Here is a 16,783-nt window from a genome sequence, read left to right on the forward strand (position 1 = left end):
TCTTTCCCTGCCATCTCTGCTGCTGTCTGGCCTGCTCCTGCTTCTCTGATAAGTCATTTTTTCATCTCTTGAAAAAACTCGACTTAGTCATGATATTTTGATTAATATCTTATAAGATTCAATTTCCTTTTATTTAGAATATTTGCATCTACATTCATATTACAGATTATCCCTTCATTTTTTTTCTTCTAATTTTATCTTTGTTGAATATAGGTATCAAGGTCATACTAACTTCATACACAAAGTAAGGACATTCTCTCTTTTTCTGGAATCTGAACATTATTATAAAATTAGAATGTTCTGTTACTTATAATATTTGGTAGAAGTCACCTGTAAAACTGACGGGCCTACTGTTTTATTAGTAGATAAGTTCAGATAGATTTTTTTTTCCATTTCTTCAATGGCCATGACAGAGGTGATATTCAGAATATTTAAATAACCAACACTGCATGAAAACTAACTAGTCAACACTGATTTGGATGGCAGTGCTACAACTGGGTCCTGGATTTACTCTACTGTGTAAGAGGACTTTAGCTACTAGATCATACAGAGATCTTGAGGGAGGTATTCCTAGAAGAGGGGCCTGGATAGCCAAAGGGTGCCAGGATATCACGCTGGCGATGATTCAGGATAGTGGCCATTTATCAATTATTATGGACATTCAGTTGTTTAATAACCACTTCAGCTGAACTTGTACTTATTGGTTAAATATCAGTCCTAGTAATAAGTCAATTTCAGGTTTTCTATTTCTTCTTTGGTCAGTTTTGCCAAGGTGTATTTTTTGAGTAAACCATCTATTTTATTAAAGTTTTCAAGTATAGTGGCAGAAAGCTGTTCTTATTATCTTACTCTTTATTACATTTTTTGTTGTCTCCTTTTTTGTTGCTAAGATTTTTTTTATTTGTATCTTCTTTTTTCTCTTAATGAATCTTACCCCAATCAGATTCGATTAACTTTTTCAAAGAGCAGTTCTTTAAAAAAAAATCTTTATTTTATTTTCATTTTCAATTTCATTAATTTTTGCTTTTATCTTTTTATCATTTCCATACATGTACCTTCACTGGGTTTGCCCTTTTTAAATCTTTTTCCAACTTTTTGAATTAGGTCCTTAGTTCATTGATTTTCAGTAGACCTTCTGATTTCACTATGCTTTTTTCTTTGATCCATGAATTATTTAGGAAATGAGTTTATAAATCTCCAAACATGCGAATTTTTAGTATCTGTGTTAACTAAACTGAACTGAGGTCAGGGAAAATGGTTTGCGTAAAACAATTCTTTGATATTGGTTGAGACTTACTTTATAGTCCAGTATGCACTCATTTTTGTACATGTTCAAAGTTTGCTTCACAGGATGTATTCACTATTTGTTGGAAGCAGAATTCTAAATATGCCTAATAGATCAAGATTATTAATATTAAAACCTATAGCCTTACTAATTTTTTGGTCTATTTTATCTATTATTAAATAAAAGAATAGTGTTAATATTTTCCACTAAGATGGGGATTTTCATGTTTTTCTTATAATTCTGTCCATTTTTACTTTTTGTGGTTTGAGGCTATGTTATTAATTGTATACAGCATAAGAATTCTTTCATGTTCTAATGAAATAGAGGATTAATATATCATTTTTATCACTAATAATGCTCTATGCTTTAAACTCTATTTTGTCTGCTATTAATGTAAATATAACTGTTTTTCTTTGATTTGTACTTGCCTGTTATTTTTCCCATCATTTTACTTTCAAACTTTCTGTGTTTGTATGTTTTTAGTGGCTCTTTACAAAAAACATATAGTTTGGTTTTATTTTTTAATCTAATCTAACACTATCTTTTAACCGGCTACTTTAGTCCATATACATTTATTGTGATTACTGATTTTTGGATTCTCTGCCTACCATATTTTTGTGCTTCCTAATTTACCTGTTTTTTAAAATGATTTTTCCCCCATCTTCTCTGCCTACATTGGATTAATCATGTTTTATTATCTTTTATCTTTCTACTATTTTGGAAGTTATCATTTATATCCCTATTCAAATTTTATTTCTGAATTTAAAAAATTATTTCTAAATTTTAACAAGTTTGATTTGGTCTAAAGATAATCAGCTCTATCCTCTGCTCACACAATATGGGAATCTGTAACATTACTTTAAGAATATCCCCTCTCTTTTTACATATGACCTCTGAAAAGGATGTTTCATACGTGATCCTGGTATATTACTATATTGTCATTTCACCATAGCTAGCAACAGGTATATTTTAATTATTTCTCAAATGTCAGTTTCTCTTAAGGAGACATTTCATTGAAGTGCTTCACAACAGAAGAATTACCTACATTTTAGGTGAGACAACTGGTCCACTGTGCAAACTGTCCTGTGCACTGCAGGATGTTTAGAAACTGATCCCTGCAGACTAAATGCCAGTAGAAATCCTCTTCTCCCATAGTGACAATTAAATAATGTGTACCACACGTTATTTACAAACATTCCACTAGAGATCAGTACCACTCCAATAGAAAGACTAATTACTCTTAATGCATGGAAACAAAGTGTAAAAATTACAAAATAAATAGATTTAGAATTGAAGAACCAATGACTGAAAAATACTTCAGTTCCACAAAGGAAATAAAAATATTTTTCCTTATATTCAGGAAACTCATCTTATAAACCATTTTTCATCATTAACTATACTACTTCCATATAATTTTCTCCAAATTTTTTAGTTGCAATACATGAGTAACTTCAAGTAACAAAAGAATCACTGACTGTTTTTCACAAAACTAGTTTCTTTCTTCTAAAGCTATATAAAAGCTAAGGCAGAACACTGAATTTGTTTATCATCTTAAAAAAATATTTTTATTTATAATCCTAACATAGTCTCCTATTCACAAACCTGTTGGTGTCCCAAATAATGACATTTCCATCAAATCCTGATGTTACTAAGAGTCTTGTATTAGTATCATATTCGATGTTCTTCACCCAGCTAGTGTGACCATGTAAAGTGCATACTTTGGTGTTCAGTTTTCTTAGATCCCATAGTGCTATTGTAGTGTCATCAGAGCAGGTAGCAAACAGCCGGTTATCAAGAAATCTGCAAAGCAGAAAAGAAAAACTGGTTTATTTAATCTCTTATTTAAGAAATCTTGAGAAACAGTCTCTATATTACCGAACCAAGAAAACAAACAAATAAGGACTACAAACTCATTGTATAAACCCAGTGATTCTTTAAAAAAAATTTTTTTACTTAAATTTATTGGGGTGACTTTGGTTATTAAGATTATATAAGCTTCAAGGGTAGAATTTTATACTAGATCATCTATATATTAATTGCATGTGTGCTCACCACCCAAAGTCTAGTCTCCTTCCATCACCATATATTTGACCCCCTTTACCCTCTTCCATCTCCCCCTAGCCTTGCCCTCTGGTAACCACCCTACTGTTGTTTGTGTCTATGGGGTTTTTTTGTTTATTTGTTTATTCATTGCTTTCTGCTTTATATCCCACATGAGTAAAATCATATGGTTCTTATCCAAAACCCAATGATTCTGCTATACAATAAACAGTAAGTAAAAATCACATAATCACAGGGAAGTATACTATAATTTAATGAGGGCCACATTGTAATTTTATCCATTTGTTTTACATTATTGATTTTTATTTGGAACTGAAAACAGTGGTGGGTGTTTAGAGAACAGTGCTAGAGAAAAAGAAAAACTTTAAAATCTATATAGAAAACACAAATGGTGAGAAAAAATTTAATAGGAGGCAGCAAATTTGGAAGATTTGATTGCCAAGAGAGAAATGTTAAGCATGAAGGATTCAAAATTATAAGAAATGTTTGCTCTGCTACAAGTAATATCTCTTTCTATTTAAAACACGCATTTAAAAATTGCTATTAAAATGCCATCATTTTCATCTTTTAATTCAAAGGCATTCCTCAAATAATCTCACTTAGCAATATTTTATTGGGACCAGTCAAGATTACAAGATAGACAACTAAAATATTCTATAATTCAGACTTTTAATTAATTATTCTACACTAATTTCTCAATCTTTAATGAGAATATATTTTATACAAATACTTAAAAAATAACAAACCTACCAATCACATTTGAATTTCTTCCTAATTCAATATTAGGATTCTTTCTCTAACATATATTGTTATATATAGCTTCCTAATCGCTTGTAGAAGAAATTCTGGACTTTCTTCCAAGATAAAATTACAAATAATTCTTTCCTATTAGAAATCAACCTCAATATCCACAAACAACATAATGACCTTCCTGAAATTTAACATGGTTTTAAAATTCCAGGCCTTTGTTCAGACTGTTTCTGCTACCTGAAATCACTTTACCCCTACTCCTTGACCTGGCTAACACTTGCTTTCTTTTCAACATTCAGCTTCCATCCCCTCCAGAAAGCCTTCCCTCTCTATCTAGCATAGGGTAGATTTACCAATCTTCTAATCTCTTAAAATACTCTATACTTCTATTTAACTTAATATTACAGTGTACTTTACAGGGCTATAAACTTTACAAGGCTACAAACTCCTTGAAGGCAGGGGGAACCTGTCTGCATAGCTCATGGTTAGATCTGCAGTACTCAACACACGCACTGCCAGGCACATAATAAGCACTCACAAATATTTATTAAATGAATGAATGAGATAGGAGTTCACTGTTTAATGGAAAAGACATTATAAATATATATAAATAATTATACAAGATAATTGAGTGGAATAAGCAATGAAAAGAAGACGGTTAGGAAAGACTTCATGGTGGTGTCATTTGAAATGACTTTTTTAAAAGATGAGTAGGAACTCCCTATGTGGCCAAGGGTACAGAGGCATGTAAGGGGATGGTATACTTTGAGAGGCTATTAAGAGTACTGTGTATGCAAAAGTAGAAACAAACAGAGAATATATTACGGATTTATTCTATAACGATTCCCAATAACTATTTCTTAATTATAAATACACACCCATTGAAAATTTTTAAATGAAGAAAAAATTTACCACCCAAAATAACGTTATTGATATTTAGCTTATTTCCTGTATTTCAAACCTAATATTACTTTACAAATATTTCCATGTCATTAAAGATTTATTGACAAAATCATTCTTAATGACTAAGTAGCATTCATTGTATGAATGAATTATAATCTTTTTTCTTTTTAAAATTAATATGTAATTGTTGGATGTTTAGATTGCTTCCATCTTTTCAATATTATAAAATACTATGATGAACATCTTAACAGCCAAATATTAATCACATCCCTAGTTATTTTTTTAAGTACATTTCCAGAAAAATGTATTGCTAAGTAAAAAGTGATTTTAAAAAATTTAGAGCTTTTGCTACATATAGCCAAATTATCCTCAAAAGAACATACTAATAAACCAGCAACAGTTAGGAGAGTGTCCATTTCTCCGAACTCTTGCCACACAGATATATTTTTTTAATTGCGCTAAGTACTAGAAAAGAAAAATCTTGCTTTAAGTTGAAACTTTTATTTTTAGTAAAGATTAACTTTTTCATATTAATTGGAAGATTAGATTTCTTTTGTGAATTATTGTTCATGTTCATTGCTCATTTTCCTACAGCAGTATTTTTTATTATTGATTTATAAAATCTTTATAACAATATATCTTAGTTTTTCAAATACAGCCTGTTGCATATAATTTACACATACATTTCTTTAATATGGATTGTATATTTTCTTACTATATCAAAATTTTAATAATTATATTGTCAAATTCATTTTTCCCCTTATTTTTACTGTTGAAGCTTTTAAAGTAAAAATATTTTAATGATTTCCAAATCTGATAGTTTTATGATTGCAAAAAACACACAATAACAAAAGGCTACTAGAAAGGCAGTCAAATTTTTAAACTGATATCATCATAAGGGCATCTTCATACATTTGAAAATTTTAGAAAAATATATAACTAAACATATTTTGTTTAGTCCAGAGAAAATACTTAGATGCACATATGGATTCAAAACTCCAGTGAGATTATATTCTGTATGCCACAGAGGTCTACTTTAAAGGGTTTAAGGTAAGAGAGTGACATGATTCAATAATAGTTTCAGAAAGAAAGATCTCTTAGGTGGCCAAAACACTTGGATTTTCATACAAAAATAAAGTAGAGGATCAGTTTTTAAATTTTTGTCAATAAGGCTACTGAAAAAATTACCATCATTACATGAAAGTATATTTTACTAACAATAATGTAGAAAGAACATAATCTTAAAACAAAAGCTAATAATTTTGAATTGAATAAGTTTATCTTTAATAAAAAATTCAATGCATTGACTTTAGTTTTCTCATTTTTGCCTCAAAGTATTACCTGCTAAAATTTTAGGTATTAGAGAATCACTGGTAAAGAGAGTAGATAAATTATAGAGAATTAAGAAACTAGAGTAGAAGACCAGTTAAAGCATCTACAATTCTTATTGCAAGAAAGCTAAGGCAGAGAATGTAAAGTTTTAGACAAGTTCTTGGAGATCTGACCCAATCTTCTCAAATTAAAACTCAGTCTAGCCTAATCAGTTGATAATTATAAAATATTTTTAACTCCATAGTCCTTCACACACACTGAGTTTCCAAATTATAGAACCTTTCCATATGTCCCCATCAAACCCCAACATATGATTATAACAGCTCTAGGTAAATTGACATCTAGATAAATTGAGGTCTTCGTTATCAGGAGATAAGTGGTAAGGGATAACAACAATTGAAATAGAAATAGAATTTTCTTAAAACAGCTACCAGTATTTCAGGGAACAATGTAAAGAAAGTGTTGTTGAGTTTTAATCTTAAAAAAGACAACAAAACTAAAAATCACAAAAATAAGCTTTTTTCTCTACATTTATTTAACTATATGCAAATTCTTAGAATAAGGATAAATTAAATGTTTGGGTTTTTTTGCATAATCCTTCCAGTGAAATTATGACAGAAGAATATGGCATCCTTATTTCATACTTAAGTTTTGTACTATACGTGGGTCACTTCTGTATAATATTCAAGGGCTTTATCAATGTTCCCATTGATAAAGCTTTTCTTTAGTCCTGTGGGATATTTAGATAATTTTTCGAAGTGTCTATCATGTCATCATTTGTCATTTTCTTTTCTCTAATTGGTAACTAGTCTAACTTTATCAAATCTTCATTTGCCAATAATTTTATATGTAACAGACCAGTTCTATAATATCACTCTCAGGGTTTTGTGAAATTCTATATCCTTTGCAAGGTAAGAAATTTCATGTTCCCAGTAATAAGCACTGCATTTTCTTTTTGAAATATAACAATCAAGAAAAGACCAACAAAGACAGTGAGAAGGAAAGTAGATCCTGGGATATTTAAATGGGTATTAATTTTTTCACTGCCATATCACTAAGTAAACATTTTTATGATAACCTCAGTTGTCTTCTGTAACCTCATAACTAGAGGCACCTTGATTATTAAATGGACTCTTAAATCCACATAAAGAGTCCTCATGAATAAGTAAGCCTGTATAATGGGCTTAAGAATTTAAATTACATCCTTTCCCTAAATATGAAGCAACAAAAAACACTCTTCACAACTATCAACATTTTTATTTTATAAGATAAGCGAACCTCAAAACTAAGAAATGAACTAGAAGACATTATTAAGTATGTGCAAAATGATGATCTAGAACCAGAGAGTGCATGCCCATATCTCTGACAATACAGTGGGGTGGTCTAATGGGTATGAATTCCAGTTTATCACTTACTATATATAAGACCGTGGGCAAGTCTCTTTATCTGAGTTGTAGTTTCTTCATTCCTTAAAATGGGTACAATATCTGTCTCACATCAGGATACTGTGAGGATTAAACGATATAATATATAAAAAGTGCTTCACAAAAGGTTTGGCATATGGAAAACACTCAAAAAATGGAAGTTAGTATTATTAATAGGTAATGCACACTTAAGCTCATGCCAGAGGATTCCTCAGATCCTTCTAAAAATTCTGAAGTTATATGAACTTCTGAAAAATCTTCAAAATCTGTTTTTCTAACCAACAGATAAGCAAATTCAAATTTGTAGGTGTGGGGTACTAGGGTAGGTACACGGATAGCAGCAAATGAGAGATGACATTGATAAGGAACACAAATTCTAACAGCAGATTATTCAGAGGTCATTTTGAGTAGGGGCAAACAACTTGGCATAAATCTTTTTGAGATAACAAAATTTTAAAGCATAAAATATTAGAAACATAGAGAAAATTATGAAGAATATAACACCTGTGATACCCACCACCCAGCTTTATCAAATTTTAACATTTTGTTATTGTTCAGATTTTTAAAAACATTACAAACACAGCTGAAGTACCCTGTATATCCCTCCCCAATCCCATTCCCCTTCCTCCCTCTCCAGAGGGAACCACTATCCAAAATTTGTTGTTTGTCACTCCCCATGCAAGTTTTTAATACCATGAATTCATAAGTATGTATCCTTAAACAATTTATAATATTATTTTGCATTCACTTTATTTTGTAAATACTTAATGAGCACCCACTATGTGCTAGGCACAATTCTAGGTGCTGGAGATAGAGCAGAGAACAGACAGACAAATACATGTCTTCATAAAGCTTATGTTTGTATATTTTTAAACTTTATATAAATGGTATCACATTGTACAACTCATTCTACAATTTGCTTTTCTGGTTCAACCTTGAATTTCTGAGATGCATCTCAAATGCTGATACTTCTAGTTCATTCATTTTAACTGATGTATAGTATTCCATTGTATGTGTATAACAGAATTTATCTATCTTCCTCTCGATGGGGATTTGTTTTCAACTTCTATTACTAATGATGCTATAATGAACCTTCTTTACACATCAACTTACATACATGTGCTTTATTTTTTAAAACTGCTCTTCAATTTTTACCAGATATTAAATTGCTCTTCAAAATTATTTTACCAATTTATACTCCATCAATAATACCTAAGAGTTTCTATTTTTCAACATCTTTGCCAATATTTGTTATTTGTTATTTTTATTTGCACTTCCACAACTAGTAAGTTTGAAAATTTTTTCATATTTATTGTTTAAAATGATAAACACTGCATTTACAATATGTTGCTTGAAATATTATAAGAAGTTTCTCTTATGTGATTCTCTGCCTGTTTTGTTCTTGGGTTAATTGTCATATATTCTGGACACTAAACCCTTTTTTAATTATGTGCATTGAAAATATCTTCTCCCACCAGTCTATAGCTTATCTTCTCACAGTTATATTGTTTTTGGTTACTCTGAATTTTAATGCAGTTGAACTTATTAATATTTAATTACTAATGTGTTTTGATTCTTAAAAAATCCCTTCTCATCCTTAGAAAATAATATATTCTATATTTATTCTAAAGCTTTAAAGGTTTGCTTTCATAATTATGTCTATAACATAATTATAGTTATGTTACTGGCAGTTACTTTTAATTATGGTATGAGACTAAAATCTAATTTTATTTTAATTTTTCATATACATAACCAATTCTCTGTTTTCTATTCTCCTGCCTCCATACTGATTTATAACATCCCTGCTGCCATATGTCAAATTTCTGGAAGCTCTATTCTATTCCATTGGTCATTTAATCCCTGTCCTAAGATTACATTTGATTTCAGGAGGGGTGAGTTACTCTCATCATCTTAGTTTTCTTCAAAATTGTCTCAGATATTCTTGGCACTTTGCTGTTCATTATGAATTTTAAAATCAAGTTAAAAAAGAAAAACCTGTTGATATTCTGATTAAAGCTACACTAAATTTATAGACTAATTTGGGAAGAATTGACTTCTTTATGATACTGAGTTTTCTCCTCCAGATAAGATTTGTATTCATTTTTGCACTTTGTAGATACCTGGCAGCACTACCAACCTGAATCTAATTTTAAATTGTTAGGTGGAGAGTTTTGGACCATATGGTAATATGAATTTAGACCTCACACATGCATGAAAATTGGCTTGTAGTTAGAAATTCAGAAGAGATTTTCTGACACAACTCTATCCAATGTCACAGTCTAGATGAACAAGGTGGTTTATTTCTAGGTCACTTTTATGCTGAAAGTGTAACCCTTTGGAGTCCCAACCTTATGCCAAGTTTTCTACTAGACTCCCCACCTTCGACTAGCCCTAGAATTAACTCTCCTGTTCTCTGTACTCCTCATACATGTCAAACAGAAGCTCAAGGTTACTAGCATTTGGCCCATGCATCCATGGTAAAAGGCAGCTGAATACCTGTTTACTCCCTTGAATTACTACTTCTAGTTCACCTTTGGCCTACGATTCCTTTCTTTCTTATCAGCTTGACTATACCTTAAAAATAAATTTAAAATTTAATCTAGCATTTATATTTTTAGTAGAAAGTTTGTTCAGAATATTTTAAAATCTGTAGCCTAATTTTTATTTGCTTGATTTACTGGTTTTGGATGGAACTGTATTAAAATCTCTCACTATGATTACAGACTTGTAATTCTTTATCATTCCATTTTCACTTTGTATATTTCAAGTTGCACATAAGTTCATGATTATATACCTTTTTGGTAGACTTTCCCTTTTATATCTATTGTTGCATTTCATCTTTATTAAAGCCTTGGCCTTCTGTTTGTCCAATAATAATAATCCATATCAGTTTTCTCTTCCCATTTCTGGGCAGTTTTATTTTTGATATCTCTATAAAGAGTATATAGATGATTTTTTAAATTCAAATTGCTGTCTCTGTGTCTTTTAATAAAGATCGATCCATTTATACTAACTGTGAACTATTCATATATTTGGAACTATTTATACTTCTTATTTTCTATTTATTATACCTTTCCTTTGCTTGTGTGTGTGTGTGTGTGTGTGTGTGTGTGTGTGTGTGTGTATGTTTTTGTTGTTTTCTTTTTTTTACTTTTTAAGTTTTCCTGTCTTCTAATGAACTCATCAAGTTTTCAGTATTCTCTTTTCCCCCTCTTCTGCTGGTTTGGAAGTGATAAACTATATTTCTATTATTTTAGTTACTTTTAGTTTAGTTTTTTTCATCATATATATTTAATTATACATTGTTCTAAAAGAGTCTGAAATTACTTAATATTTCTGTCTCCTCCTGAACGTGACATAGACCTTAACATATTACACCTTCCCACTGAGCAAAGCTCCCCTATACATACAACCTATTTGTTGTTATTCTCCGGTCTGAATTGAGATGTGCTCTATGTGTAAAACATACACTGGAATTTGAAGATTTAGCATCAAAAAAATTAAACTATTTCAATAAATTTTATACTGATTATATGTTGAAATAATATTTTAGACATCTTGGGTTAAGTAAAACATTATTAAAAATTAACTTCACGTTTCTTCTTTTTTAATGTGACCACTAGAAAATTTAAAATTACATATGTGACTAGAATTCAGTTCTATTGGATAGTGCTAATCTAGAATTTCAGTTTTAACTTTGTTTCAAATGTACCCTCCAACAAAAACAACTCTAAATTATCTTTCTGTTATTAATAATTAATAACATTTACCACTTCACCTAATTATTAAAGTTCTTCATTCTAGAATAATAGTTTACCTGGATATGATACATATTGCCTCAGTATTTAAGATATTATCCCATTTTTTCCTACCATCAACTGTTGCTGATGAGAAACCTTCTATTAGTTTAATTATTGTACCTCTGCAGGTAATTAGACTTCTAACTTTCGTGGTTTTTAAGATTTTCTCTTTGTCTTTGATATTTTAGAATTTCACCATAACCTGTCTAGATGTGGATTTATCTTTATTTTTAGCCTACTTGACATTCTAGAGTTTATTTTTGATAGGATTCATGTCCTTCTTTAATGCTAAAAATTTTCTCAGCGTTCTGTGTTTTCAAAAAGTAGTTCTCCATCAATCTTTGCATCTTCTTTTTTTGTAAGTCTTGTATATAGTTGGAGTTTCTCAATTAATCCTGTTTTTTAACTACTCTTTCATATTTATATCTTTTTTCTGTGTTCTGGATGAATTGTTTAATACTATTCCTAACCCATTAATTCTATCATCAATATTTAAAAGGTAAATTTATCCCATCTATTGAGTTTTATATACCAACCACGTTTTTAATTTCCAAGAATTCTAGTTGGTTCTTTACTACATTAACCTGTCTTTGTTTCATCTCTTTCATTTCATAAATTTTGAGCTCTCTTTAAATGGAAAGTACCCCTTACCGTTTCTTTGAGCATCCTAAAAATGCTTTAAAGTTTCCTCTAATCAATGGAATACTATGCAGCCGTTAAAAAGAATAAGATCATCCCATGGATACTAATATGGAATGATTTCTAAATATGTTATTAAGTGAAAAAGCCAAGGAATATAATAGTATGTGTAGAATGCTACCATTTATATAAAAGTGTATGTATGTGTGTTTATATATGCTTGGACATGCACAAACTATCTCAGAAAGGATAGTAAGAAATTGGTAATAGTGGTTACTTCTGGGGAGGGGAACTGGATGGCCAGGGGACGGAGGTGGGAGATAGACTTACTTTTCACTGTTTACCCTTTTGTACCTTTGAATATTGTACCACGTGCATGTATAACCTAGTCAAAAAAAATAAATAAAATAATTTATTTTTAAAAATAAAGTCTTTGTTGGACTACTCCATAAAATTAATTTCATCTAGAGAAAATGCCTGTTCTAGCTGCTGGTTTTGTTATGACATTAATGTTAGATGTCTTCATGAGTTTTGGAATTTTGGTTATAGGCTCATTTTGAGTAGGAAAGGTTTATAATTTTTTTTCTCTCTCTCTCTTCCTAGTTAATGGTTTTATAGTTGCCCCCACTTGGACTTCTGGACCCCTAATCCACAACTAGACCTAATGACATTAAGGCCTCCAGTTTCATGATAATATTGGAGCTATCACATATATACATTCGATCATTAACTTAGCAATGGCTCCATTAATTCATGAGGCTGTGTCTTTACCAGCTAAAACCTATAGCCCAGGGTAGTAAATAGCTTTTTCTTCCTTTCTTCAGCTTTTCATGAATGAAACAGGCGTTCCACCCAAAATCCTGCCTTCATGTAGTAGTTCTGGATCTGGTTTCTGCCTCACATGAAGCATTTTAGTACTTTTGATTTTTGATAGGAGACAAGTGACTGCATGTCAGTACCAGGCTGAAACCCAGTAAGCCTGTGATTTAAACCCTCCTACTAGCTTTGTGTCTGTGTTCTGTTTCTGGCCCACAAAGATGTTTATTGTTGTTGCAGAGCCTAGCTATATCTTTTGTTATTTAATCATTTGTTCTGTGTTTGGAACATAGGAGTTGCATTAAAACTCAGTATGTCACCTTGACTAAAAGTAATTTCCACATTTTTTTTTCAACATTAAAAGTAATTATTATAAAAGTATTATAATCTCTTTACATAAAGTTTAGAAAATAGAAAATTACTCATAATCCATCCATTCCAACTCATCCACTGTTAGCATTTTAAAATATTTCCTTCTAATCATTTTTCTTTTGCATCATGTCATATCGGTACAATTTTTATTATTTTAACCTATATTATCCTAAGGATTTGTCCATGTTGATATATAGACTTTGTGACCATCATTTTAATGACTGCATATTAATCCACCAAGCTGTTCAACTGTCATTTACTTTCCATATTGTTGAGAATTTAAGAGCTTCCAACACAGCATAAAGACTTTCTCTGTGTTTATGTGCTTTTTCCCTTCGATAGTTTGAATTTCGGGGGTGGTGGTGAGACAGGCTAAGTAATGGGACTGCCATGCCATAATTCTATACAGATCATTAGCTCAAAGGCATTAGGACTATTTTAATACTGGCTGAGGTTCATAATAATGACCATGATTAAAAGGAGAAAAAGAAAATCATATGGAAGTGAAAAATCCATTTCAGAAAGATTCTAATCCAAAATAGTTAACAAGTTTTATAATTAAAGAGAAGTTTCACAAAGGAAAAGATTCACAATTCACAAATGTGCATCATCTAGCACTGATAGACAAGGCATTACAAATTTTCATGAACTTCCAAAACAATATTTTGGATCACACTAATAAAGTTCACTTTTTCACTATAATACTAACCTGATATTATTCACACAGTCTTCATGAGCTTCAGAAAGTGTTTTTATGTGCTTTGATGATATAGGGTCAAAAAGCAGAACTTCAGTCTGTTCACAAGCAACTGTTAGCACTGACCTGAAAGCAAATGACACATTTTTCTTTAATTTTCTAGCATTCTCTAAATAGTGATGTTCATTTATTTATAATTACACAAGCTATAAGTGAATAACTTCTTTTTGCCCATGTTAGTAGCAAATATTTAAAATATTGACATTATCTGCTATTGGCAATATTAAGAAATGATACTCTCATACATTATGGTATAAACTGTGGTAACAGCTTATATTTGGAGAGTACCAGTATCTAACAAAATTTTAATGTGCATACTTTTTTGACTTAGTAGTTTTTTTCTGGGAATTTAATCTAGAGACATAATCATTCATAAATATAAAAAAGCATTTGTAAATATATGCTTCATTGTAAGGAGAAACTGAAAGAAAACTGAATGTACATGAAAGAAGGAATGATTAATTATATAAGTCATGGTACATACTACTGCACAATATGGTGCAACATTTAAAAAGGGATAGCTTATGGATATGATATGAGAAAAGCTGGTTGCAGAAAAACATGCATAGATGAGGCAACTTAGGGGAAAAATCATATGTAACAAAATTATGTATTTAACAGTACTTATTAAAGATCTGAAAAAGATCTGGCATATATCCTACGAGTTAGATACAGTCAAACAATCTTTTCTTTTATGGCTTTTTCAGTATTATCTAGTTTCAACCCTTCCTTATTACAAAGTTATATTATTATAAATCTTTTATAAGCCCCATTTTGATTTCTGAAAATCTATTGTCTTTTATTGACTTTGATTAAATCTAGTTTGCTGTGGGCATTGCTCTTTCACATTAAATCTAGCATATAAAATTCTGAGTCTTTGAAACAAATCTTCCCAATTTATAGTTCCAATAACAAATGGAATTTTGTACACTTAAGATGAAATTGTATACGATAGAATTTTAAATAGTTAAACTCTTCTATTCAGAACAAACTTTTTAGATAAAGTGGGAAAGGGAAAAAAATCTACTAAATTAAAATTTTTTCCAGATTTAATAACCATGAAATTGTCTTTTTTAAAGGGTGTCTGCATAAACCTTTTTTGAGATACCAGGACTTCAAAAATTTAATAATTTGTGCTAGTTGATCATCATAAGTAAAAAATAATTCAAATTAATAACTATAATTTTAGGAAATGTAAGTAAAAACAGCAACTTCTTTTTGTTAGTCAAAAGTCATGGAATGAACTTTTCTCCATTTTGTTCATAAAAGTAAATGAATCAATGATTCTGGGAGTCTTAACATTGTAAATAAAAGATCTATAAAACAGATAGTCATTATTTTTGCTTTAATCCAATTACAATCTATTTTTGTACACGGCATGATTGGTAACTTTTAAAAATGTTTATCATGAAGGGAAAAAAAATGGCATAGATAAAGACTCTGATCAAAGTTGTGACGGAAACAAGGAGCAGTAGCAAGGAAAAAATCGCCTGGAATCTAGAGGAACAAGCAAGCCATATAACTAGGGAGAAGTCCAAGAAAGCACCCTGCAACCGCAGAAGGTAGGACGGGGCGAGGACACTGGGCTGCCCAGTCCCGAGCGGCTGAGTGAGATGGAGGCTGTGGCAGCAGCAGCGGCAGAATCCTCTTAAAAGGGCCACAGATTTTCGAGGTGATGGACCTGTTCACTCTGAGCACCAGTGCCGATTTGGCTGCACACAGGGGGCACCAGAGACTTACAGGGAGACATTGTCACAGTAAAGGCCTAAGGGAGACTCACTCTGTACAGAAGTGCTGGCGGTATCAATTATTCCCTGCTGAGCCCTCCCCCACTACCAGTGCGCCAGACACAGCGCCGCCATAGCTGTGACATCATCACATAACAGGTCGCTCTGCCCAGAGGATTCCCCGAAACAATGCCTCCCCCAACTCACAGCTCCTCCCAAGCTGCACCCTGGTATAGCCTCAGTGAGTCAGATGCTCCTTGCTGAGCAGCACCTAGACTCACACTGCAGACAGCTGGCCTCAGTTTCTGGTGTGGCTTTTTGAGGCAACTATAAGCACATCATCTGTGGATTGCTTGCTGCATCTTAACAGGTGGCCCTGAAGGGGCATAGGCTGGGGATAAATTTGGCCTGCAGCTAAACCCCTCTAAGGACTATGCCACTGGACACCTACTTCACAAATCCATACTAATAAGACTGGGAGACTTAGGAGCTTTGCTTAGTACATAGAAACAGACACAGAAAGGCAGCCAACATGGGAAGACAAAGAAGCAGAAACTATATGAGAGAACAGAATAGAGATTCAGATATAATGGAGTTAAGTAATCTAACAGATGCAGAGTTCAAAACACTAGTTATAAAGATGCTCAATGAACTTTTGGGAAGTGTAGATAAATTCAGCGAGAACTTCAACAAAGAGATAAAAAACATAAAAATGGAAATGGAAATTATAAAAGGGAATCAGTCTGAAATGAAGAACACATTATCTGAGATGAGAAGTATATTAAATGGAATAAACAAAGGAATAAACAAAGTAAATAAAGAAGAGGATCACATGACCTATCTAGAAGACAGGAAAGCCAATCAGGACACTCAATCAGAATGGCAAGAAAAAAGATGCCAAGATTATAAAAATAATT

The 16,783-nt window shown here is 31.5% G+C and overlaps 1 protein-coding gene across 2 annotated transcripts in view; it reads right to left on the reverse strand.

Annotated features, from left to right (window-relative positions):
- Positions 1 to 16,783, reverse strand: part of DCAF10 (DDB1 and CUL4 associated factor 10) — a 41,492-nt gene that overhangs the window by 15,665 nt on the left and 9,044 nt on the right. For both annotated transcript variants that reach the window (XM_006911563.3, XM_025046571.1), the window contains exons 3-4: positions 14,092 to 14,205; positions 2,888 to 3,085 (exon numbers count right to left, since the gene is read on the reverse strand). In XM_006911563.3, coding sequence (XP_006911625.1) covers positions 2,888 to 3,085; positions 14,092 to 14,205 — 312 coding nt within the window. The remainder of the gene's footprint in view (positions 1 to 2,887; positions 3,086 to 14,091; positions 14,206 to 16,783) is intronic.

This window comes from Pteropus alecto, unplaced genomic scaffold (assembly GCF_000325575.1).
Source record: "Pteropus alecto unplaced genomic scaffold, ASM32557v1 scaffold114, whole genome shotgun sequence".
Taxonomy (NCBI): Eukaryota; Metazoa; Chordata; class Mammalia; order Chiroptera; family Pteropodidae; genus Pteropus; species Pteropus alecto.